The sequence below is a fragment of the Cinclus cinclus genome, chromosome 21 (genome assembly GCF_963662255.1).
Source record: "Cinclus cinclus chromosome 21, bCinCin1.1, whole genome shotgun sequence".
NCBI lineage: Eukaryota > Metazoa > Chordata > Aves > Passeriformes > Cinclidae > Cinclus > Cinclus cinclus.
Genome location: NC_085066.1, coordinates 4,588,705 through 4,615,022, shown reverse-complemented (window position 1 = coordinate 4,615,022; position 26,318 = coordinate 4,588,705). Strand labels below are relative to the sequence as shown.

At 55.3% G+C, this 26,318-nt stretch overlaps 2 protein-coding genes across 2 annotated transcripts; both read right to left on the bottom strand.

Moving 5' to 3' along the window:
- Positions 1-9,868: 9,868 nt before the first annotated feature.
- On the bottom strand, positions 9,869-17,912 carry LSS (lanosterol synthase). The gene is given in 21 exon segments (XM_062506721.1): positions 9,869-10,060; positions 10,143-10,221; positions 10,531-10,701; positions 10,959-11,039; positions 11,459-11,524; positions 11,750-11,855; positions 12,046-12,171; positions 12,174-12,213; positions 12,477-12,626; positions 12,786-12,836; positions 13,520-13,591; positions 13,780-13,836; positions 14,438-14,465; positions 14,574-14,671; positions 15,070-15,188; positions 15,503-15,611; positions 15,825-15,984; positions 16,719-16,815; positions 17,124-17,245; positions 17,642-17,750; positions 17,834-17,912. Coding segments are annotated over 21 exon segments (2,112 nt in total).
- A 2,908-nt stretch (positions 17,913-20,820) lies between these two features.
- Positions 20,821-21,579, bottom strand: S100B (S100 calcium binding protein B). Its single transcript, XM_062506720.1, has 2 exons — positions 21,439-21,579; positions 20,821-20,961 (listed from the first exon to the last, which is right to left on the bottom strand). Exons 1-2 carry the CDS (start codon positions 21,574-21,576, stop codon positions 20,821-20,823), a joined length of 279 nt encoding a protein of 92 aa, XP_062362704.1. The 5' UTR covers positions 21,577-21,579.
- Between the last annotated feature and the right edge of the window lie 4,739 nt (positions 21,580-26,318).

The following is a 26,318-nucleotide window of genomic DNA, read 5'->3' as shown; positions in this document are numbered from 1 at the left end:
CACAAGGCGACCCAAGGCTGCTGCTGCCCTGGAGCCTAGGGGCCAAAGGCCTGTCCTGAATCAATTGGGCAGCTGAGCAGCAATGCAGGAGAGCTGGGAGCAGCTGCCACAGCTCCCAAAGCCCAGCCAAGCCCAAGGGACTGCTTTCCCCAGCCCTGTGCTGCCAGCACAGATTCAGCTGCTGCCTCCTCCTCACCATGCAGGGCTCCTTGCTGAGCGCCACGAGGCCTCTGAGCACCAGGCGACACTTCTCCCTGGACTCTGCCCACTGCGCCTCACTAGGACTAGCCAGAGGTCATGCTCCACCAGGGCGTGCTTGGCCTCGTTGTCCCAAGCCAAACCAGCCTGGGCACCTAGGGGCTGTCCTCACCGTCCTGCTGTGGCCAGGCCTCAAATGCTCCTGCCGCAGGTGGAGCTTGCTGCCTCCTTGGCAGCAGCGTATCCCTGCATGGCCTCCCAGTATCCCATGGCCTCCAGGCCTCTGCCAAGCAATGCCCTCTAGGCCTCCCCCAGGCCTGCCTGGCTGCTGAAGGAGCTCCAGAGGAGTTGGGTCAAGAGGCATCTCAGAGCCCTCAGCAATCCAGCCACCAGCACACAGGCAGGAAGCAGATGGGGCTTCCTGGCTGGAAGGGGGACGCTGGCCATCTCCTGGGACCAGTCTCTTGGGGATCCCCACAGCAGCTCTGGCCTCTGCCCGCCCTCTCTGTCGGAAGCCTGAAGGCTTCGGTAGCGGCACCGAAGGCCAAGGGGCTTGTGGTCACTTTCCCTTCCACACCGCCCGCTCGGCCAACTTGCCAAGCACAAGCACCCTTTTTGCCCTCTTCCCCGTTGGCCTGAACACTCGGGATACCAAAAAAAAAGCTCCTGGACCTCTGTATGAAAACAGCAATTTAATAATCCTACGTTGGGGTAAAAGCAAGCTCTCCCACAGGAGAGGTGTTCCCTGCAGGCTCAGGTGGTCCCAGCAGAGGCAGCCTCCTGGGTCAGTTGTCCACCGTGCTCCAGAAGGACAAGCAGCCACCGCGACACAGGGAAGGCCGTGACTTCCAGAGCCGGCGGAATCGATCTCCCATCTGCTGCAGTCGGGAGGAGGGAATGCTCTGTACTGCTGTGCTGATGTACAGAGTTTGAAGTGCCAGACATGAGATGGCGGGGCTGATGTCATCTGTCATGTCCTGAAGGGCTGCAAGAGAGAGGAACAGAGCCACAGTCAGAGCCAGGATCTGTGGGGGGACCTTGGGAGACCCTCGTGACCCATCCATCCCACGCAGCTCTTGCCATGGCCTGGAGGAAGCAGGAGACAGCAAGGATCAGCTGGAAGATGCTGGCCACGAATCTGCTTCCCACAGACCCCTGCAAGGTCTCGGTGCTCTGCCCCCGCCGCCCCTCGTGCGCGCAGGGAGCAGAGCCCCCCACAGCCGGGGCAGGGAACGCAGCTGCCAGCGCCAGCCCCCGCTGACAGCCCGCTGGCCTCACTCACCCCTGCACATGATCTGGAACTCTGGCTGCTGCTCTCTCAGGAACCGCCCGGCCATCCCTGGAAACAGGGAACCTGTCACGGCAGTGCCCAGCGGCACAGCTGCCCCACAGCAGTGCTCCCAGCCCTGTGGCCACAGGAGCTCCTTCCCTGGCAGGGCTCAGCACGGGCCCTTGGCTCAACCTGACGCCCCACGGGCTCCACAGCCCCGGCACAGACGGCGCTGCCGGGGCAGCAGCCGGGGCTGGGGCCGAGCCGGGGCGGGGCAAGGAGGGACCCGGGCTCGTGGCTCACCGATGAACCTGACGGCCGCCTCTCGCAGGGGCTCCTGGGGGCTCCGCAGGTACGGCAGGGCCTGGCGCAGGTGCTCAGCCACTTGGGTCCTGTCCTTTGCCAGCTGGGGAGAGCAACGGGGCACGGAGGGAAGGGTTGGCACGGGCTCTGCCCCTTCGCCCCAGCCTCCCCTGCCCACACAGCCCTGACGGGGGCAGAGGGCCCAGCAAGCTGCGATGCTGCCTCACAACAGAGCCCAGCTGGCCTGGGGCCCCATCAGCTCCTGCCTTGGGGCCAAAAGAGCCTGGAGAAGAGATTGCGTGCACAGCCCAGGGAAGGGAACAGCGTCTGGGCTGCAGACCAGTGCCCCTGGGTGCAGCACTGGGCAGGGGCCACAGCTGCCAGCCCCACAGACTGGGCACCGTGGGCAGGGGGCTTCTCCACACTGGGGTTGGGGCTTGCAGGCTGTCCTTACCAAGCACTCGGCAAAGCTCCACATCTGATCTGTCATCACCAAGTGCTTTAGATCCCTCCTCTTCAGGAATCTTACTGCACAAAGCAGCATTTCCCGAGAGGCCTGCAGAGCAGCAGAGACCCAGAGATGGCACCGCAGCCCAGGGCACAGGACCTGCCTCCCTGTGCCAAGGCCAGGAGCAGGCTGTAGCCCATGAGGTGCCAGGGTGCAGGGAGACAGCTGAGCCCCCAGCCCCAGGGGGACACCAGTGCCCAGAAGTCCTCACCTCTGCCACATGCATGTTCTCATCCTGGCAGTGGAAGAAGAGTGGGAGCAGGCTCTTGCTCACAAGCGTCTTCAGGTGCTTTTTACCCTTTCCCACTACTGATTCCATCACCTCTTTGTAGAGGCGAATGGAGAGCAGCTGCACATGGTGGTTGTCCTGTTGGAAAGCAAGCAAACCCCCTCCACATCAGCTGCTCCAGGCCCCTCTGTGCACAGGCCCCAAAATCCATGGGGCACCACACTTGGGGGCAGCTCGCAGTGGCTGTGGCTTGGGGGCACAGAGCCTTACGTTGTCCAAGAGTGGCCAGAGCGTGCCAGCCAGCCGCAGGGTGATGGGGCTGTCTATTGTGAGCTCTCTGTGCCAGAGCAGAGCGTTGAGCACGACGACGGCCATCTCAACAATTTCTCCATCTGCATCCCCCAGTAGATCCACCAGGCTATCAGTCAGGCTGCACATTCTTTTGCTCTGCAGGGAGCACAAGGCTGAGCAATCCCACACAGCTGCTGCCCTGGAGCCCAGGGGCCAAAAGCCAGTCCTGAAGCACTTGGACATCTGAGCAGCAACGCAGGAGAGCTGGGAGCAGCTGCCACAGCTCCCAAAGCCCAGCCAAGCCCAAGGGACTGCTTTCCCCAGCCCCGTGCTGCCAGCACAGATTCAAGCACTGCCTCCTCCTCACCATGCAGGGCTCCTTGCTGAGTGCCACGAGGCCTCTGAGCGACAAGTGACGCATCTCCCTGCGTTCACTCTGCAGGTGCCTTGCCATGATCTCCAGGATGCTCTCACCCCATTCGTTGAAGTCCAGGAACTCCAGGACCTGAAAGGCACAAAGCAGTGACCACGGTGCCCATCTGGCAGGAGCTGAGAACTGCACAGGGCTGAGCCAAGGCAGCAGCACAGGGTGAGGGCACCATCCCAGGCAGCGGCGGCTGTGAGAGGGCAGAGAACTGGGAGGTTGCTCAGCGGGGCAGCGCTGGCCATTGGGCTCACCTCCACAAGGAACGCCATGGCGGGTAGTTCCCAGTCTGAAATGTTGCATCTCAGTAGCTTCAAGAGGCAGCATATGATGCTGAGAAACCAGACCATGGGGACTCCGCGCATCTCCCTGGCAGGGGGGAAAGGGCACCATTGCCCCTGAGCTGAATGGGCAAAGATCTCCCAGGACTGACTCACAGAGGTCTGGTCTTTTCCCAAGCAAGCTGCGGGCGCGTTGGGAGGCGGCTGTTCCCGGGCACCCTCCTCTCCCAGCCTTTTCCAGACTGCCCATCCATCTCTTTGTGACCAGGCCCTCTCACCCATGACCACGGGAACTGTGTGGGGCACCCTGGGCACAAATGCTGGGGGCAGCGGGGAGAAGGGGGTCTCACCTGGCCAGCAGACCCACTGCATAGTGGTGGGTGTCGGCACAGAGCAGCGTGTCCCAGCCACCTTTGCGATCCATGGCTACCATCACATGCTCACACTCCACTCGGCAGAGCAGCACCTTCAGGGTCTGCACTGCAAACCTGTGTGCAGAGCACGCCCAGGTCACGCTGGCAGCCCTGGCTCCTGCCTTGGCGGCATGGCAGGGATGGGGAAACTGGGAGGACTGGGATGGAGCACCTTTGGGGGTTGGTGGCAAGGCCGAGTTGCTCCTGGCATCCCTTCCAGAAGGTATCAACCTCCTGTGGCGTATCCAGTGTGCTGATGTAAGCTTGGAAGAGCAGACGCAGAAGGAGATGGGGGAAATATTCCAGCACTATAGGTGGGCACCAGATCAGGTTGAAGACCCTCCACAGTATCATGGTTGCCTGCAAAAAATGAACCACACAGAGACAACACTCAGTGCCAAGACTTCCATGTGGCAGGGCCCGAGCATGCGAGGGAGAGGCCGGGACAGGCACCGGGGGAGTACCCGGCCTGGCGCCCCTGAACCTTGCCCCTAAGCCAGGTTTAAGCCCAGTGTCTGAGGCAGGGAGATGCAGCGGGGGGGAAGACAGAGAGCTAGCTGCTCAAGAGGTGGCCTAGGGGCAAGCAAAGGTCTTTTGCAGGAACTCACAGTCAGAGCAAAGACTCCTGTGCTGTCCCCATCGGAGGTGTACACACTGTATACTGGCCAGGCGCTCAGCACATCGAGGAGTATCTGCAGCGCCGGCTCCGCAGTCCCAGTCGAGGACATGATCACCGCCCACATGGCCGCAGCAGCTCTGTGGGGTCAGAGCTCTGTGTCAGGGCAGTCTCGCCCACAGCCCTGGGGCATGGGCTGCTGCAGCGGCCCGCGCTGGCCGCCAGCCCTGCCTCTGCCCACTGGCCCTCGCTGGCAGCACCCAGCCAGCCCACGTGGGTGCAGGCCCCTTGAGGGAGGCAGCATGGCAGCACACCCAGGGGCTGACATGCTAGCGCTGGCAAACAGAGGAGCCAGAGGCTCCTGGAACTGTCAGGGACAGGCCCTCCAGGGCAGCGAGCTGGTGAACCCTAAGCCCTCAAGGCAGGTGGGGCTGCCGTACCTGTCACCCGATGGGGCCCAGCGCAAGAGAGTCACCAGCACATCACCGGGATATTCCTTGGTCAGCTCCAGAAGGGCTTTGTCCAGCCTGTGACCAGCAGACTCATTGGCCGTGAGCCACCTGTGGATGTACCTCACCATGGCTGGCACCTGCAGAAGGCACGGGGAGATTTGGAGACCCGCCAGAGCAGCAACTCCCCCTGCTTCCCCTGACAAGTGCTTCCCTTCCCACCACATTGGGCTGGGCCTCCAAGGCTGAGGGGACCCAGCTGAGCCAGCTTCTGGCGCCACACAATTCCTGGGGTGATCAAGCCCTGGCCACAGGCTGCTTACTTGCTTTGGATTGGAGACACCCTTCTCCACAAGCAAATCCAGCATGGCAGCACTGGTCTCGGAATCGAACGCGTGAAAGTTTGCCAAGAGCCCAGTGCCCGCTCCGGTGGTCTCTTCCCGCCAAATGCACATGATGAATTCACAGATCATCTGTGGGAGAAGGGCAGGAAGAGAGCGAGAATCCATGGAGCGCTCCAAGCCCGGTGCTGGGCTGAGCAGCGACAGCAGGCCCAGCCCAGGTGGGGATGGCTGCAGTACCTGCGCTGTTCTGCGGAAGCGACCGAGGGCGGGGTCCTGCTCTTTTTTCCAGTCCATGGCTGCACCTGGCAAAGAGCCAGCGCAGCCAGAGCTGAGGGGCTGTGGGAGAGGCTGGAGAACAGAGCCCAGCCCTGTGCTCCCCCAGGCAGGGACAGCCCCGGGATGCCCCAGGGATGGAGTATGGCTGCCAGGGGGTTCAGTCCCAGCCCCTCCTCGGACCTATCCACGGGCATGTCCGATGGGATGGGATGAGATGGGGCCAAGCTGGTACCAGCCCTGTGACCCAGCACTGACACTCACCCTCCTGCAGCAGCTGGAGCTGCTCCAGCTCTTCAGGCTGCTGTGCTGAGGTAGCTGCAGCCTCCTCTTTCTCTTCCACCCAGGCCAGCTTGGGTACAATGGGAGGTGTCGGCTCCATGTCCCTGTTTGGAGTTAGGACTGGCTGTAGAAGAGATGCCTTGGAAAAGCGCCAGATGAGCAAGTGCTGCAGTTGTGCCTAGAAGACACCTGCAACGGAAAAGCCTTGGGAAGGCTACAGGACAGTAAGTCCTGCAGTCTGGCCTCGAGGGCACCGGCCGCGGAGATGGCAGATGCTTCGGAAATGCTCCGGGTCGCCGAGTCCCGCAGTCTGGCCTCGAGGTCACCTGCACTGCTAACGCTTTGGGAAAGCTCCGGGTCAGCAAGGAACGAGCTGGCTGTGTGGGAGCTCCTCACAGCACCACTCTCTCCGTCCTGTCCCGTCGCGTGCACCAAGCACTGTGGTGTGGCTGTGTCCCTCCAGCACCTATGTCACGACATGTCACAAAGGGTCCCCCCAGCACACGCTGTCCCTTTCTATGCCACAGTGACCACGGTGCACTGTGTCACAAAGAGCCCTAGGACCCACCTCCACTGGCCCAGGGGACACCCCAGGCCCCCCTCCCCCAAATTGCCCCACCTGGCAAGGAAGACGTTCCCCTGAGGGTTGAGGACGTCCCAAGAGGAATTTTAGGAAGGACCCAAACAACAAGCAGATGCTTCTCTGCTCTGCCTGCTCAGGGCAGCAGAAGGAGCCCCCACGGTTGCCAACGCAGCTGCAGCAGGAAAGGCACCGGGGCCTTCCACAGGAGCTGCCAGGGCCTCTCGGGGACAAGACCCGGTGCTGGGTGGCCATCAGACACAAGCAGGGGGTGACACATCTGGACACCCTACAAGGCATTCCCAGTTAGGGAGACACAAGAGGCCTCTGTCAGCTGTCCCCTCCGAACAGTGAACCCTGTTCAGTCAGGCCAATGTGCCCTGTTGTGTTCCTGGGCCAGCTTGGTGCCCTCTCCCTGTCCCTCAGTTGTTTGGTCACTGCCACCCTGTTCCCCTGTTGGTTCTCATGCCCTCACCCCACCCGTGTTCTGCCCCTGTGGCCCCTGGTAATATATCCCTGATACCTCTTCCCCTGCCCCCCTGATCCCAGGTACTTAACCTGGACCCTCAGCACAGGCCTTTGCCCTTTGCCTCTGACCCTGGACTGTCCACACATGGGGCTGAAATAAACATCTCTGTGGAACCCCTGCAAAGGCCCTTTGTGCTTCTTTACCTCAACAGCATCTCAACAGCCTCCAAACTACAACAGACACAGACAGGGCCGTGTGGCCCAGGTCACAAATGCTCTCTCTGAGCCCTGGGACCCAGAGAGCACTGAAATCACCAGTTGTGGCAGAGTCCCTGCCAAAGCAGACCTGCCACCCCCAAGCCCTGCCCATGCTGGTGCCTGCTCCTGCCTCAGAAACCTGTGCCCCCGGGGGACTCCTCTGCCAGAGGACACCCCAAGCCAACGTGTATTGGTGTCTGTGCTCTTTTCTGCAGGTGACTGCTGGCAGGAGCCTCTGGAGCAGCAATTGGTGGCAACACTTGATCTCTGTCAGATAGCATTTTAGGTCAGGAGGTGGCAAAACTGACATTCATCAGGCTGTATGCAGATTGATATCTTGATAGTGATTGATGTATTACTTTTCATACCTATGAGAGGCATCTGTGCTTTGTTGCATTCCTCTAGGGGAGCTTGCAGTGTGGGCTACAGGTTGTGCCCAGGGTCAGGGGATGGCCGGTGCCCCTGCCAGGGCAGGAACATCAATGTGCCTGGGCTGGCCCCGTGTCCGCCACAGGGTCCCTGTGGCCTCGGGGTGTGAGAGTGCCCTGGATAGATGCCAGTCATGTGCTGGAGGTCTTTCTTTCAGGATACCCAGCGGGGAATCAAAGGATGAGTCACTGTTCACAGTCACTCAGCTGCTTCAAGCACGGTGTTAAGGAGTGGAGCAGTCGCAAATTTGAGCCCTGTACAGAATGACAGTCATCCCAGCGTGAAGTTTAGCCCTCAAACTTAAGTGTGCTTGTGCCTTTTGGTGAAGGTAGCCAGTAGGGGGAGAACCAGGAAGGTGAACCCTCCTTGTGTCTCCCTCACTTCCAACTCAGCTGATGAACACCAGAGATGTTAAGTTCCTGCGCAGTTCAATCCTGAAGATTCCCCCCATGGTGAAGTTTAGTCCTGGTGACTTTACAGATGCCACTGCTTGAGGGAACTGACCAGAGGCCATATCATAGATGACAGACCTCAGCTGCTCTGTGACTTGCCTGGGCACATAGAAAATACAAGTACTTGAGGGGCACTTTCCTCAGCAACACACAGGCTGAGATGGACACCAAAACCCAACACTATAAGTACTGACCAAACATCTCATTTTGCTTCACACAACTCTGTGTCAAACAAACACACATAAACCCAAACCAAACATACAACACCATTACTGCTTTTCTGCTCAGCTACAATCACTTCACACCCCCCCCCCCCCATATTTACACCTACCTACACCTTGCTTCGCTTCAATCATCACTTTTAAAAATCAACAAGCTTTAGCTACTTGTTTGCTTTTAAATGTAGAGTCATTGCTTTCTTGGACATTTTCATTACTTGTCAAACATTTCAAAGCATGCTTTTGGGGGTTTCATTTTAATTTCCCAGATCTCTCTGTGTTGTTAATTGCATTTCAGCTGTCATCCAAAATGCTTCCAGGCCTGTGATGGTGACAGTGACATCTGGTCTGGATGATGGTGGTTGAGCCAGTGCAACTTTCCATTTACACAGTGCACCAGTGGAAGTAAGAGATGCTCAGCTTGTCATTTTCATGGTAGTGCTCTGAGATTAAACTGCAATGATTTCAGGCAATAAAAAAAAAACTAGAAGCAAGAGAGCTTTTTCCTGGGCTTGTTTGGCTTAAAATGTGAATCTCACAGAGGCGTGTTCAGCTCTTCAACTGGCTTATCAGCATGCCTATTCTCAGAGCCAGCCAGCAATTGGTTTTACCAGGCAGAGGAAGCAGCTTCTCCTTAGAAAAGCCTCTCTTAGCAACTTCTCCTAGAAAATCACTTCCATGGCTGGCTCTTTCCCTCCTCACCAAAAATAAATTAATGCAAAACCAGCACAAGTAGATATGGTGCTCATACATGTGGGAACAAGCAACCCAAGCCACGTGACATGAGGCTGCTGTTCCAGCTCCCCTTTGCCTGGGACACACACTAGCAGACAGAAAGGAGAACACAGTGAAGTTCCTCTTGCATTACCCTTAGCAATTTATTATCCCATTCGACTTCCAGCTCTGACAATGACCTGTTAATGCTTACTGCTTCAGCTGCCCCTTTTCCAAGGACTGGTGGTGACTTCACCTGCAGAAGCTAGGTGCCACCAGCTGGGGGACAGAACAGTAACAAAATTAAGCAAAGTGCTCCTTTTCCCACACATCTGGGGAGGACAGGTTCCCCTCCCAGTACGGGCTCCAGAGCAGAGCGAGCAATTCAAAGGCCATCACTGGCACCCACAGTATAGAGGTCAGCTCAGCAGGGATTGTGCAGTGGACACCCCTACCCCCAGTGGTGGGTACAGGGGAGACCCCAAATCCCACACTCTTGGTATAGACAGACAGCCTGTGACGATAAAGGCAGCCTTGCAACCCAGGATGAGACTCTGTCCAGATGTGGAGTACAACACAGCTTGGCAGCTTGGTCACATCTTCAAAATGGTCTGAAAAGGCACTTCGCTCCCCATTTGGGGATGGAGAATATACCTGGAAAAAACCTTAGAAAGGGAATGTTTAGAAGAGGTTCAACAGCAAGCAGAGGGTCTACAGCACTGGCGCAGCACCTCTCCCTGGCAGAGGCAGCACTCCACATGATAAAGTCAGCATTGAGATATCCCATACAGCACACACCACCACGGCCCCACGCAGACACTGGGATCCAAGATGAGTCCAGGGCCATGGCATCCCTACTGTCCCAGCTTCAAGCAGACAGGGCTCTCTGCTCCTCCTGCCCTGCCTCAGCTGAAGGCCTGGCTCTGGCTGGCAGCTGCCCAGCCAGAGGGCTGTTGGGATACAGCCGGCAGAACCGCCCCAGTGTCCAGATGGGGAAGATGTTGCGGTACGCAGTGTAACTGATGGCACATGACTTGTTGAACACCCCAGCAATGTTCTCCTGGGAAACAAGCAGAGAGCAGAATGGTGAGTGACGGGACTGTTGCATATTCAGGAACACCTTGGAAAGAGTAAAGATATACCTGAGGCCAGTCTCCGTTGGGCAGCTGCTTATCCATCAACAGTTTAATGCCCCTTTCCAGCACACTGATGTCAGGGTACCTACAAAGCACACAGGAAGTGTAAGCATCTTTATCCAAACCATTTGCAAACCCTCATCCACATACCTGGGGAACTCAGTCACCTCCACGCTGCCCCAAGCTTGCCCCAGGCATGCTGAGTGCTTTGGGAAGGGCTCCCCATAACCCCAAGACACTAGATATTATGAATATGGCACCGTTTTCCCAGGCTGGAGGCCTGCAGTCATGATCAAAAGCTTTGCACTGGGTCACACCAGCCAGGCCCAAGGCCACCCAACACAGCTTGCATCTCTTCTCCCTGAGCACTGGGGTCAGGTGGGGCTGCTCTTACCTGACAGCCATGAGGCCAAGCAGGGCCCAACAGGTGTTGTGGATCTGTGACTCAGCACTCTGCACATAGGCGCGCTGCTCGCAGGACTCAAAATCCTCTCCCCACCCTCCATCTGTCATCTGCTTGGAGATGAGGAATTGGCAGGCCTGGGCCACTTCTCGGCAGACAGTCCTGCAGGGATAGGGGCCAGAATCAAGACAGGACTGGGAACAGAGAGTGTTTGGATGCACACAGTTCGCAGCTGCAAAGAGATTCAGTGCCCGTGGCCAGGACTGCCCCGAGAGTTTGAGGGTCAGGGACTTGGGAGGAGCAGTCCCTGAGGCAGGACAGTCCATGCACAGCCTCGGTATCCATCCAGCCCCACCACGGGGTCCTACCCTGGCCCAAGAGGTCAGCACGGGCAGGGCACCCAGACATTCCCTTCTCACCCGCTGTGGTATGTGTGCTGCATGCTGGCAAACGCCTCCAGACCAAACCAGGTGCCATAGGTGAAACAAACCCCCCAACTCCTAGGAAGAAGGGAAGAGCAGCACTCAGTCAGGGGTGCAAGGCCCCAGGGAGAGGCAGGCTGCAACACAGCTGTGTTCACAGAAGAGCAGAGCCAGGCACAAGTCTGCAGCCTGCCTTCCCTTATGGCCCAACCATGCCCAGTCCCACCAGCACCTGATCCCAGCTAACTCAAGTGTCAGCACAACTGGGACCACAGGAGCTGGAGCCACCCCAGACTTCTCTGGGTGTTGTGCAACACACAAGGTACCTATTCTATCTGGGTTGGAGGGAGAGTAACTGAGAGCAAAGCACAACAGCTAAGAAGGATCAGCCCCTGCTTTCCCTCCCACAGATCCTGCCAGCCAGGAACGTTTGCCATGATGATCCCTCTCAGGAGGAGGCAGCCAGAAGAAAATTGAGTGCTGGGAACACTGCTTACCCTTCCCAGGACCCATCCGCTCGCTGCTTCTTGCGACAGAAATCCAGGCCCTTCTGCAGAGTCTCCCTGGACAGGAAAGAAGTCATCCACTTCAGACGCAGCTCAAACTCAGTGTCTGCTTCATTGGGGGCTCCATCAGCCCCTCTGAAGCTTTGATGGGTACCATTATTGGAGAGCCCAAGAAACAAGATCATGCAGACAGGCAACTGCATTGTTCAGGAGGCCATGGCAAGCAGCTTGGAACAGTGAGCGTGTCTTCTCCCCTGCCCAGCTCTTATCTCAGTGCCTCACCTGATCTCCAGGGTTCGGTGCTCAGGGAACTGGCTCTGGAAGTGTCTCAGTGCCTGCATGACAGCTGATGTGCATTCCACGTACGTGTAGTCAATCATGATGTCACCTGCCAGCAGGCAATGGGTATCAGTGCCACAGCCCCTGTGAGGGCAAGCCTCCAGGCCAGCTGCTGCCAGCCTGTCCCTCAGACTCAGGGCACACTGATCCCCTGTCTGGCACCCACTGGGCATGGTGAGCCCAGGTCACTTTGTCCCTTCACAGTGGGCAGGACAACCAACCCCCACAGCTCCCCTTACCAAACACCTCCGAGGGGTTCAGCAGCTCCAGTAAGTGGCCTCCTCGCTTGGTTTCGTAAGTGGCAAAGCCTCCATCTGAGTTCCTCATGCTCAGCAACTGCCCAGACAAGCAGAGAGGCAGTGGGAAAACCTCATGGGCAGTACTATTTCAATCTGGCCCAAAGCCAGCTGTGAGGACAAACTCAGACCTACAGGTCTATGGGGCTGGCAGAAAACTCAGGTCCCAAACCACTGTGACAGGCAAGCCAAATCTGAGCCATCACATGACATTAGGTCACACAGGCAGCTCTGAATCACAGTGGAGTGTTGCCACATCAGGCCTCATACTAGCTCAGATCCAGCCAGATCTAATACAAGATCTAACAATTCCTTGGGCCTTGGGTTCTCTTACAGTCCTGAATGTCCCTTGGCCTGACTTTTGCAGTTCTTACCACATTCACAGCATCAAAGAGGCGTTCAGCAGGCACAGGCTTGGCTATAAAGGGACACTTCTCCTGCAGCAGCATAACGGCCTTCAGCCCCTCTGCTGTGCAATCTGCCACAATCCAGCCGCAGTCCCGCGTGCTGAAGGGGAAACCACCCTGGAAAAGGATCAGGTGGGTTTAGGGAGCAGGATCACTTTCCCTCACCCACTCTATTCTTAGAAGAGATCAGGTGCTGCCCCTGGTTCCTCTTCCCTCTGCCCAAATCCCTTCCCCAGTTACGTGTCCTTGAGAGACCAGAGCCAGCCATCATCATACCTTGCTCATATGGCGATAGTATTTCTGGTAGTCAGGTGGGTTCTCTGGGATCTGCAGGAAACAAGAAACAAGTGAGGGCCTGCAGCCTGCAGGTACCTGGCTGCAGGACCATGGGCTGAAACCACTGCAGGTGCAGAACCATGTAGAAGCAGACAGTATCTGCCTTCCACTGAGGGAAGTAGACAGGAAAGAGGTCACCTCTGGAGCAGGGAGAAATCATCTTTTGACCTGTTTTCAGCAAGTGTTGCTAAAGTCCCATTTGGGAGCTTGCCTGCCAGGGAACCATCTGCTTTCAGTGCTCCCATTGGCAGCACCATGAACAAGACCTGTGACTGAATATGCACCAAGCTGCTTGAGCCACTGCTTGCCTGGCCAGCAGAAGCTGAGCTCCTACAGTCACTATCCAATGATCCTGGATTTCCCAGAACGGTGCCTCAAATGTGTCTGTACCAGACAAGATGAAGGGCAAATAAACCTAAGCTTTAAGTTTTCCAGCCTCTCTAAGCACAGGCAGACAACCCAAGTGTCCCTGGGCCTTGCCAAGGTCCTCTCCAAGATTCAAAGATGGTTCCCTGAAAACAGGGAGTAGAGAACAGGAGGCTGAGCCTGGGACTTTGCTAGTCAGCCCTTTAGAAGCTCTCTTCAGAAGGCAACAGATGCATCCAACAGGGTTCTGAGCAACAGCCAAGCCTGCACAGCCAGTGTGTGAGACACCAGTGACCAGCTCTGCTCACCTGGGAGAACTGGAGGAACCCATGGGCATTCTGGAGGCAGGAGGTGAATTCGGGCATCTCCTGGGCTTCTGCCTAGAAACAGAGATGCACAGTAAGCAATCAGCAAGGGGCTGTAGCCAGACACGTTTTCCAGCTCAGTCACAGGATGCCAGACCAGAACAATGCTCCAAGGGGGTGCACAGCAGGAGCCCTGGTATTTGGGGACTCATGAGCAGAGATCATTTTCCCAAGGCAGCATGTAGCACTGAGGGGTGTATTACCTCCAAGAAAGCTTGGATGGCAAAAGCAGTATCCCAGAGCTGAGATCCATTTGTGCCCTGAAGGAGAGAAAATAGATAGTGAGAGGCAGGTGCTAGCAGCAGCCTGACCCAGCTGTGGGGACTATGGGACAGCACAGCCCTCCCACATTACCCCCTGTAGCTTCCTCCTGTGTCACCCTGTATCACAGCTGACATGCTGGGACAGAGAGGACAGACACAGCAGGGCAAGGGACAGCAAGGGAACACAAAATAAGACAGCTGCTTCAGTCTGCTCTGTGCACAGCCAAGGCAGGAGAGGTGGCTAGCATTAACAGGACAGGACACAGTGAACACAGAACAGCAGGACACAATCACTCTGAGAGAAGCATAGCTCAACCCACAAGCAGGATCAGGGTTTCTCCTGCCCTTCTCCCAGGACTCCTGAGGATGGAGGGACCAGAGGCCTCTCAGCTCCCAGCCATAGGGAGGCAAACTAGCAGAACAGACAGTACTCCCTCCTGGCACAGCTGGAGGAACTGGCAGTAAGAAGGCCACCAAGCACCAGAGGTGAGATGCCAGGAGCTCAAGCCTGGGATGAGCACACTATCCCACTACTCCACAGGCTGCCCCAGCACACCAGGGTCCCCTCAGTCACAGGTGAACTCCTACAGCATTTTACCTGCATCTTCATGCCATCAAGGCCCAGCCTGTGGGAGAAGAGAGCACAGTGCTGCAGCACAGGCACAGTGGGAGCACTGGGAGGCAAGTCAGGAGCCATGGTGTGCTGTGCCAGATGGGACACACTCAGCCCTTACCAAAGATAGTCAGGGATCCTGGAAACATGCTCCTGAAAAGCTGGGGAGTCCTTCCCTTCCACAAACCATCGAACCAACATGTTGATTGTCTTGGAGATCTGCCAAGAGGAGCACTGTCACTGCTTTGGCTAGAGCTTCTTCCAGCCCCAGAGACATACATCTCCCTCACTTAACACAAAGCCATCCAGAGGTTGTCTCGGCCTTGATCCCAATGGCTGCACCTGTGGCATCACCCATAGCTGAGTTAGTAGGGCAGGTGCCATGAGATTACTCCAGAGCTTCCTCTCAGATCATCTCTCTGGACCTCAAGGAGAGATAATCCTCACCAGGGCCACAGCTGCCCCCACGCCCTCTGCACCTCCCGTGCCCTGTTAGCCTTAAGCTTAAGCATCAGGAGCAGAGCAAGATCTAGTGATTATTACATGCCACAATTGCACAAGCTGGTCCTTAAAGAACAAAGGGTGAGATCTGAAAGGATTAACAGCAAGTGTCCTACTGGGCCGATGCTGATGCACTTGGTGAATCTATCATCAGCCTTGATGTGGTCGTACAGCTCTGTGACAGCTCGCTGCCGCAGGTGAGTGCTGTGGTGAGCTTCGTACACGTTCATGATGGCTACAGAAAAAGAAAGGGACATGCAATGAAACAAACCCCACCCTGTGCAGCCAGATTCACTTGCTGTGGCAGGCTGCACCCCAACTCACACAACAACTGATAAGGCATCAGCACAAAGCAAAGCTCTGCCCCAGAGTGGCCTGAGGACATGGGCACAAGGCCCTGCTGCTCTCAGAGAGGGAGAAACACATGGATCACATAATTCCAGTCTCCATCCCAGCTGCAGGGCATACCCCAGTAGCCGGTAGTAGACCCTAGAGAGCTCTGAGGGTACAAGGCAGCTTCAGTATTCCTTGCAGCAGCTCTGCACTCACCGTAGGCAGCACCCAGCAGCCAGCTGTGTGGGGTGTACACATCACAGGCAGCCACGTTGTTCCTCTGTGCTGGCCAGTCTATGCTGGCATAGTCTTGCACATAGAGCTCCTGGCAAGAGACAGCAAAGGGCAGCCTGGCCAGCCAGAGCAAGCACCTGGGCCAGTTACTGCCAGGAGCTGGCTCTGCCGTCTGACACAGACTGTGCAGGTTATGAGAGCTGCCACTTGGCAAGCCAGAGGCTGGCTCACAAGAGCATGGCCAGCACAGCAGGTGGCCATGGGGCCACGTGTCCTTGTCCGGCAGGATCAGCTCCTTCCTTACCTGCCGCAAGCTCCGTATAAGCTCATCCTCTTCTGCTGACAAACGCTTAGCGTAGCAGTAACTCATGGGAAGGTAAACCTGGCGGCAGTGACACCAGAGCCGTGACGGATGGGCTGGAAACCATGTGGGAAGCAGCCTGGTTGCAACAGAGAAAGTGCTGCTGGGTGGAACAGTGAAGGCCAAGAGCCACTGAGAGATGTTGTGCAGAATGCTCAGAGCAAGGCAGGCCTTTCCCTGTCCCCTGCACTAGGGGATATACACAGAGCCTGGCCCTGCTGAGATTCCCCCTCCAACAGGGATACTCACTCCCTCCTGACACCACTCCACGCCCAGCTGACAGAGGGCAGGGAGGACCTCAAGCTCAAAGAGGAAGAAGAGAAGCCAGTTCAGTCACATGGGACATTGAAAGCAGGGACCCTGGACTGACAGTTAATGGCATTTGCTAACAAAGCACCAGCAGTCCCCAATTTCCTCCAGGGATAGTGTCAGACACTTTCCCTCTCTGACATCCAGCAGCCCACTGAGTATTCAGAGAGCAGAAGCAAGGGTTTAGGGCTAGCAGTCTTACATGTGGCTGTCCCTTCCTGCTAGGGTCCAGTTCTGGCTGCTGGAAGATATTGGTGGCAGGCAGGGAGCACATGGATGTGTTAGGGACCCTGTGGGAAATGCTAATAGGGCTGCACTCTGTCATCTCCCTTGGATGCAGTGTTCAGTGCTATCCACCTACTGGCTGGCCTGCTGCTGGCTCCCAGCTGACAAGCAGCCTGAGCACCTCCAGTTCCTGGCTGTAGCTGGGGTTGTCCCAGCAATCACCAGTGCCTGGGACAGTTTTGGGTCAAGGCTGGTGGCACGACTGACACTAGCTCCTGTCTCCACAGTGAGGAGGGCACGTACCACATCTCTGGGAGAAGCGTGTTCATTCCCTCCCAGCTGTAAACGTTCAAGACAGCCAGCCAAAACTTGCCCCAGGAAGGGATCCCCACAGCACCTCCTGCACAGAACAGTATCAGCTTTCAGGGTTAACACAGCCATGCCAGCTCCCAACTTTCTTCCCCATCACAGGGCCCACTTCTCCCCATGTTTGGGAGCACACTACTCAGGCTGGGATACATAGCCCAAAACAGGGCAAGCAGGCAATGGTATAAAAATGCAACATACCTTCCCACCTTTAACTGAAAATGGAGTTGCCATGAAAGGAAAGAACAACAGTTCTTCCACTACCTGGCAGCCCACAGTGTTCCCTGCAGGCCTCAGGTCTGGCCAGACCTCTCTCACCAGTGTACCAGCCCCATGGCTGACCTTTGCTGTGCAGGTTGACACGGGCCCGTACAATGTCAGGGTCATCTGGTCCAACCCCCAGGATCCTCAAGGCTACATAGTTGAGGGCTGTACCAAACACTGTTGATTTGTCTTCTACATGTCTGTCAGGAGCATATACAGAACACCACATCCATTAGTCAGCTATTGCCATTAGCTAGACACAAGCCACTGCACAAGGCTGTCTTTGTTAGGGTGAAGTGGGATGCCAGGGTGACTTCGGAAAAGAGGGACCTCACTAATACCAGAAACATTGCTGTGCATACTACTATCATGCCACACGATGCTTTGGGATATAGCACCCCAGAAGAGATGTGGCCAGACTTGGTGCTACAGCCACTGCTATGACAGTGTACCGGAGTGCTGCACAAGCAAGTCCAGCCACCCACAGTTATCACAGGTGCTGAGTCCCCCTCCCCAAACCTGGGCAAATGTGACAGCAGCTCCCAGTCCTGGACCATGGAGCTGCCATCACTCAAAGAAGCATCTTTGCTACTCACAAGCCCCAGCCTCCATCCGGGAGCTGCACAGAGCGCAGGTAGCGTATCATCTCCTTCCTGAACCCCTCGGGCAGCTGGATTTTGGCCGTGTGGCAGGTGATGAGGAGACCTGGAGGACCAGACAGGCCGGCACTGTAGAGATAGAGAGCCGAACCCCAGGGCACTCACCCCTGAGCAGGTGCCCAAGCTTACCCGGCAGCAGGAACAGCGGCCCGCCGTAGTCGCCCGCCCAGTGCCCATCCTCGGCCTGCAGCGCTGCGTAGAACCGCATCCCATTGCGGGCAGCCTCCCGGGCCGAGCCGGCCGCCGGCAGCGTCCGCAGCGTCCCGCCCTGCGGGGAGACAGCGGCACCTCAGCGGTGCGCCCCGGGCACGGCCCCGCCACCCCGGCCCGCACCCCCGCACCGTGTCCAGCCCGAGGCTGTGCTGCTCCAGCGCCGTCTGCGCTCGCCGCTCCCCGTCATCGCCATCGCCCAGGTAATGCCACAGCTGCCGCCCACCCTCGCAGCGCAGCCGCCAGGCCGGTAGCTCCGTGGCCGCCGCCGAACGCCAAGGTCCGCCACGCCGCCGAACCGCCCTGCAGGACACGGGCACCGTGAGCCGCGGCCATCACCCCGCTGCCGCCCCGCCGGGACCCCGCCGCTGCCGCTCCCGCTCCCACAGCCGGCATCCACCCTCTGCCCCCCGCCATCGGCCCGAGCCCACCGCAGGGACCCACAGCGTTCCCGCCGCCATCTCCGCTCCCGCTGGCAGCGCCGGCTGGGCCCACATCGCCTCACGGGCGGCAGCCAATGGGGCCGCGGGCCGGGACCAAGGCCGGCCCCAGTCCCGCCCGGCCCGGCCCCCTCGCTGTCCCGGTCCCGCCCGGCCCGGCCCCCTCGCTGTCCCGGTCCCGCCCGGCCCGGCCCCCGCGCTGTCCCGGTCCTGCCCCATCTCCTCCCGTCCCCTCCCGCCGGCTAACATCTCTCGGCCAGCTGCCGGGACTCGGCTCCGTCCCACATGTCTGCCCCCGGCACGGCGACCTCGATCGCTTCCTCGGGAGTGCCACCTTCCCGACTGACCCCGACAGCCCCTAGAGCGACTGTCCCCACCTCCTTGTACCCCCGAAGTCCAGCCGTGTGGTTTCCATCGCTGATGGAAATAACAACGCCGGCCCAGCCTGCGTGCCCGGCTCACGTCCTCGTGGGCCCCGAGGGACTGTCTGTGTGCAGTGCCAGCCATGGGGACAGTACACCCCGACCCTCGTGTGCCCGCGCTCCCAGCCTTGATCAGGCTCCTCAGCTCTGCCTTCCCGGGGTGTCGGGCACTCGTTCAACACCGGGGCCCGAGGGGTGCGGCCGGCGGGGGTGACACCTATAAAACACTGCGTTGTGCTCTGCAGGTGAGTCAGGTATCCTCACTGTGAGCCCTGCCTTGGTGCCTCCAGCACAGCTGGAGGTTGGGACAGCAGTCCATGAGGAGATGGCAGAGCTCCTCATGTCCTGTCCCACTGACATGTCCCCATCTCTCTCCTAACACCCCCAATGTAGCATCACTGCCTTCCCAAGGCCAGGGAGCAAGTGGGTTTGTTTCAGCCCTTCAAAGCCCCCTGGCTCAAGAAGGCTTCCCGAAAGAAGGCACACAAGGATTGTAAATCCCAGAGATTGCTGCTGCTATGCTGTTGGAAGGACTGGGTGGAAATTTAATATAGACTTGTTTAAATGGATTGCTAAACTACTTTTCGTCAACTGAGCACTACCCTGGGATGGCAAAATGGCTTTTTGTGGTGGGTGGAGTACGAGATGCTGTCCCCTGTGTGCCTGGCTCTGAGTGTCCCCTTGCACAGCTTGGGGAGGCTGGTGAGAATGGCAAGATGGCCCCTGTCCAAAGATGTCATTTTGTGCATAAAATCATTATAAAATTTGGAATGAGGTAAAACCAGTACCATCTGAGAGCATCTTTGCTGTGAATCTGTCACTATTGATACTGCAGGCCAGGAAGGCCCAGCTCACAGGTATTGCTGAGCTGGATTGCAGGTGCAGACTGAAAAAGCAGGAGCACAGGCTTTGGGGAGGTTGTCCTGGGTTCAGCTGAAGCTGTGCAAGGGCTCACCACTGCAAGCCCCTGGATGAGCCTGGTAGCTGCAGTCACACTCTGCAGAGGGCCCTTGTGCTCCTTTGTCTTGGCTGGTACACCTGGCAATGTGGGCAGCCAGGTGGAACACGGTGCTGGTGACAATTATGGGCTGTCTGGCCAGTCACGATGACACCAGGGAAGAGAAGAGGTGTTGATGACCAACAAGAAACCCAGGGGCACGATCTGCAGGAGTGCTTCAGGCCAGGTCTCCCAGCCTTTCTCTCTCAGTGAAGAGCAGCCTGGCACAAAAGAACATGCTTTTCACCGGAGGCCAAACCAACATTTTATTCCTGTCATTTCCACACACTCAGGAGGCTGTGCCCGCTCTGTGGTCACACTGGGCCAATCCCACTTCCCTTCTGACTGAGCCTGGACACCTTGTCAAGGCATATCCCAGGCCCAGGAGCTGACCCCAGTGCAGGAGCCTCATACGCTGTTGCTTTCAGTCCTGCAGGCTGCTAAAAGCAGGATTGATCAACAAGTGAAAAGCCTGAGCAGTCCTGTGGTTATGCTTTTTTAGATTGTTACATTTTGCCTTACAAGCCAGGGGTGTCACAACATACCAAGAAATGGGTGGGCTCTGCTGAGCAGCTGTGAGGGGACGGACAGGAGGTGGTTTCCAAAGCCATGCACAGAACCCACAGGAATCACTGGGAGTCTTCCAGTTCAGGCCAGCAGGCTCAGCAGCAAGTGTCCATAACCAGCCCCTCTGCATCACCTCTTCCTTCAACCCCTGAATTTCCCTTTTTCCTTTGCATGCAAGCTTGGATCACAGCATCCCTCTGCTTCTAGCCCCATGCACATTCCTGACTTAAAACAGCAGGGAAGGAGCTTGAGGCAAGGCATTCACTCACTGCATCCTGCCTGATTGGCACTATAGCCTTTCCTGAGCCACACAAGTGTTTAGTGCTCACAAAGCCACAGCACTTTTAATAAGCTGCTTAAGTCTAGCACAAGCTGAGCTCTAAGGTGTCTGTGATCACACCCAGTCCTTTTCCTGGAGGAGCAATGCTGCCTTGCCTCTCTCCAGCATGAGCAGAAGGGGATCACTTGCTTCTCACCAGTTCACTCATGCTCAAAGAACTCGTGGCAAGCAGCAGTGACCATTGCAATGAAGGCCACAAACTCCTGGAAGTCACACTCTGCATCCCCATCGCAGTCCAGTGCCTCCATGACTTTGTCCACAGTCTCCTGGTCTTTGATTTCCTGAAGGGATGGAAACAAGCAGCCAAAGCTGGGGAGGACCACAGCAAGACCCAGACAGTAACACGTGCCTGTTTCTCAAGTGTTCTCATGGCTGAATCTCTGTTCAGACACACCCCAAATACCTTGTGGTTGTTCCCAGTCTATGGTGGGGCACAGTCTATGCCCTGTGCCCCTGGGAATTGCAATCACAGCTGCACTGCTGGAAGGGACGTCTTGAGCCCCTTGGGGCAGGGCTGTTTCCCCTCCCTGTGTCAGGGAACCTAATGTCCCTAGTGTCCCACCCACATCCCAGTCTGCCATACAGGCTGTTCCCCTCATCCTGCTGCTCCATAGAGCTGCAGCAAAGGATTTAATGGTCTGCTGTGTAAAAAAACCTCTTCACCTGTGCTGGCTTCCCGTGTGAGACGGAGCTAGGGGAGTGCAGGTGTGTGTGTGATGGCCCCGAGCCCAGGCAGGCTGCGGGAGGGCAGTACTTACACCGAGGAAGTGGGGCAGCTCGTTGTTGATGAGCTCCTTCAGTTCCGATTTCTTCAGCTTGTGCTTGTCTCCCTCCTTCCCGGAGTACTGGTGGAAGGCATCGATGATGGCGATCATCGCCTTCTCCAGCTCAGACATGGTCGTGGCGGCCCTGAGGTCAGAGGGGACGCTGGGAACGCCGGCCTGGGCAATCTCCAGCAATTCCCATTGATTTGGAAGCACGGCCACCCCGGGGCTCCGCCCGTGGATCAGCAAGGTCGGACCCGCGGTCAAGGCATTCTGCTGGGAAGCTCTGGCAGCAGCTCTGGCTTCAGGGGAAGGCCAGGAGAGACCCTAACTCTGCTGCCAGGGGCTCTCGAAGACAGCAGAGCCATAAGACGAGGAGAGGGGCAGGCAGGGGGTCAGCTCCGGAGCTTTAGAAAGGTTTTGCAGTCCTTGCTGTCACCGGTCCCCTCGCCCGTGCCTTTGGCTGCAGACCCGTCTCCAGCCCAGCAGTCAGGAGAACCGGGTAGGAAGGAATCAGCAGCTCAAAATGAACACCTCTCGAACCTCCCTCTCCAGCACTTGATCTGGAGACCCTCTTGGGAACGATAATAATAATATTGCAGCGTTCCCTGCAGACTTGACAAACCAAAGAGACTCCGATCAAAGAGGGAGAGCTGCCAACCCACCTCCCCAAAAGCCGGCAGAATAAAAACACCTTATTGCCCTCGGTTCGTTCATATCCCTTAGGGAAATGTCTCCTGGCTCCTGTTTCTCCACCACAAGGTACTGAATCTGACTGCTGAGCGGGGGTGGACATCAGCTCTGGGATCAGTGTCCGAACGGAAAACACTATTACCGGACAAGCTAGAAAATATCCTAGGAAAAACCACCTTTCCACGCTCCAGCCCTTCCAGCTTGCCTTCCGCAAGGCTGAGGAGCGCTCCAGCTCTCCAGGGCTCCGCAGAGGTGATGTCCCCCTGTCCCCCGGCATCCCCCGGGTGCTCTCACCTCCTGGCTGGTGGCACAGCGATGCGGCGTGGCCGGGCACCCCGGGACCCTCTGGCTCCTTGTGGCCGCGGGGGGAGCCGGGGAGGAGCGTCCGAGCCGGGCGCGGTGCCCGCACCGCAGAGATGCTCGCTGGGACTGGAGCTGCTGCCCGCGTGGGAGCCGCTGGAAAACCGCCCCTGTGAGAGGAAAACACCGCCTGCTTTACTTGTTTTCTGAAGATGGTAAGGACACGTAGCTGCAATCAGCCGGTTCTTACAGGTGACACGTCCGTAGTGATATATCCCGTTTCAAAATTTATTGCGGTAAACTTTTTTTTTTTTTTAACAAGCACTTGGGGATTATCTCCAGACCCAGTTGTTACACATTACAAATAAATCTATTATGATACCATTTATTTGTCCGTATTTTTCAAAGACAGAATGCCTACTCACTGTTCATTGGATGGGTCTTCCAATGCACAGAATGTTCTCTGAATCAAGCTTGCAATTCAGATATGTGAATGCTTTCTTTAAAGCCTCTACTCTGCTCTGAACCGTCAGTGTGCAAAAATAGCAAGTCCTTGTACTCCTGATCTTTTCACTATGTTTACAGGAAGTCATTGGGAGCACGCTACTGACATTGAACACACTTTTTCTGCTTTCTACTGTTTTAAGATTGTAGAGTCAGGCCAGACAGGGAAAATAAGGTTATTTCAATTCACTCAGCTTCACCAAACATACCACCAACAAAATGCTTTGGCAGACTGACACCATTGCTGCTTGTGCATTGCTTCTGCATTTATATCACAGGAGCAAAAGCATCCATGAAAATACGTTTTGCAGTCAGTGTGAGAATAAGCCTTATACTTTGTGTATTGTTCAAAAAATGTTGAAACATTCAATAAATACCCACATAACACCAGAGACAAGTGAAACTGTGAATATTTTGAACTAATTCTGAGAAGGAAGGTGTAAATCAACATGCAAAACTCAGAAAAAGATGAGTTATTGTTTGTATGTTGAGTCACACTAGAAAAAATTCTTTTTTTAGAAACTGAAAAGATATCTCAAACTTAAATTGTTTATTTACTTTTAAATGTGGTCTTGATACAAAACTTGTTCACAAGTCCCCTGCCAGCCCCAGCAGCCACCATGATCTGGCATTAAATGCACATTTATCTAAACCCTGTTGCTGGACAGACACATTCCCTGGCAGTCCCTGTGTTCCCAAATCTACCGATACAACATTGACCATGTTACTTAAAAAACCTCTTCACATACTGGTGTAAAGAAACTCCTCTACATTGATCATTTCCTTACATTAACTCACAAAAGCTTTTTTAACTCGGGCTCAGACACTGGTTTGGGGGAAAAATAATTTCCCCAGCATTAAGGTTGAGTATGTCAACTTTAAATATTTACCTGACCACTGAAATTCTTGCATTTAGGGCATTGCAAACTACACCAGTTATCTGTGCTCTGGTGGGACTAGCAGGGAACAGCAGGGGTGATTTTAGGCAGTGGTGTTTCTGGTATGAAGGTAGTTTGTCAGCAATTTTGCACTATTTGATTTTTTCCAAGAGTACTTGCATTCCTGTAAGAGCAGGCTATAAATGGGGCTCTCTGTCAGCAGGAAAGAGCATTTTTTTTGTTGATAGCAATTTGATCTGGTAGATCTCTACCTCAGTCCTCAGCCAAGAAATGCATTAAAGCAGACCTTTTTTAGTCAGAGACAAGGTCTTAGCTCATCTCCTTAAACCATTTTCTGATGTCATCCCAGAAAGTGACCTTTCCTTAAAACGGAACAGAAAAAGTAACATTTGACAGATCAAAACTTGAACAGTCTTTAAATTCTCTTTCCTGGTCATTCTTGCTGTCCATTTAACCCCGAATCATTCTGACTTCCGTATTTCACAGGTGATGATCTGGAATGATGTGCTGGTAGGATGGAAGGAGCAGCAGCATCAGAGTGAATACCAGAAACCTTGACCCTCCTCTGTCTCTGCTAATGAGCAGCTCCAAGTGACTTTCCTGATCCTTGTCCAGGCTCATATCCTTTGCAAGGACTGCTCTCCTGATCTGGATCATCCCTAACCCAGCCTGTGACAGTCCAGGAGGTCTGGATGTGAGTGTGGGGCTGTGAGATGGCTGTGATTTCAGTGCTGCCCAAAAAGCTGCTTCTGTTATTTTAAAATTCTTGTTCTGATCTTCAAACAGGGGGGTGAAACCTTGGGGCTCCTTTCCTCAGGGTCAGGCTTTACTTGCCAGAGCTTTGGGCCGATATGTTTGAAGAAGCAAGGGGGTTTTACAGTGCCCAAGGCTGAGAAAAACACTTCAGCCCTCTGCCTGTCTCCCTCACAATGTGTGCTCTTATACCAGGCTCAGGGAGAAAAGCCAGCCTGTTTCTTTGTCTCTCTGGTGTGTATGGCCCCAGGCTCTGCCAGGCCGTGAAACAAACGCCAGCAGTCATTGAACTGGGACAAAAAAAAAGTCATGAAAGCAGAGGAATTTGGGTGGGAGGGAGAAGAAACTGCCTGTGCCTCTGCACAGCTACACTCACACAGTGCCAGCACACACAGCAGCTTTGCAGGGAGCAGGTTCCCTGGCACCTGCAAACACAGCAGTCAGAGGTAAGCTGGTTCCTGGCTGAATCCAGCTGAGGTTCATATAGAGAAAAACATGGATGAAAACAATGTCTAAGTAACAGGAATTGGGTGATTATTAAAAATTTCTGGTGCAGGTGAGTTGTATAGAGACAGAAAATTAAAACCAAGTTGTTCATCCTCCATCACACCCCTTAGGCAAATATTACCATAAATTATGTTAAGACTTTGGATCCACGGACAAGTGGATACTTGTATGAACCTCATTTCAGGCAGACTCATTATGACATTTTTTTATTTAAACAAAAACTATTAAACCTCAAATACAGCATCCACGTCAGTGAACTTAGAGAGCTCCCTCTGTTCATATAAACTGAGCTAGAGAAGCAGCACAGCTCTCCCTACTGAGGACCAGGGGGAAGAGACACAAGTCTAAGATATTATCCCAATTCATTCTCCCTCCAGGAGAAATCCAGCACCATCTAAAAATCATTTTGCTCTTACTGAACACAGCCAGGTCTGAACTGGTGAGTGACCTAAGCCTAGTTTATGAAATAAATACCAAATTAATCCTTTAATTCTTAAATAACTGTATTCTCTCCAAATAATCCCTGACGTTATTTTGGACATGAGTGAAGAGCTATTTGCTAGAAGAGGAGTGTTTTAATCTTATAGCATGCATTATATACTCTCAGTGTTAATGTTTATGTAAGCATTAATAGACAGGCATTTTTCTGTCCTGGGGTGTTGATGGGTGCCACATTTGTGAGCAGCTCTTTTGTCCCTGGGCAGTGCAGAGACATGGAGGGGCTTTTCTGCCAGTTTAGCTTGGTCTGGTGTCACCTCTGTGGTAGGAAGGACACCAGGTGACTCTGAAAGTTTCAACAGCATTCCCTTGGTGCACTGAGGCCCAGTGAGCCAGTGACAGCAGCATGTTCAGGAGACAGGGTTTAGGGTTTAGTACATTTTATACTCCCACAAATCAGGTAAAAGTCCACCAGCCAACCAACCTAAAAACAGCCCTTATACCTTTACTACGAGCCGGGATTTCAGTGTCACACTCATTCAGTTTAAGGTGAACTACAGATTTTTGAATCCTGTCCTCCTTAGTTTCAAGAAATGCAAGTTGCTTTGGCATTGAAATCCAATGTGCTTTAAAAATGTCACACACAGCACTTTCTGGATGTGAGGCACAATGGTCAGCTGGAATTGAAAGTGAGAAAAACAGGAAAGGCTCCAAGATGCCATAGTCTCTCCACAGCAGCACCAATACTTACCAGCTGACAGGGCTGGAGCTTGATCTCCA

Bases quoted from the DNA above. Each gene is read 5' to 3' on its own strand.
- S100B (XM_062506720.1), bottom strand. From the start codon at position 21,576: ATGTCTGAGCTGGAGAAGGCGATGATCGCCATCATCGATGCCTTCCAC. The intron at 20,962-21,438 runs GTAAGTACTGCC...CCATCCCTTCAG, and splicing joins AGCTGCCCCACTTCCTCGGT to GAAATCAAAGACCAGGAGAC.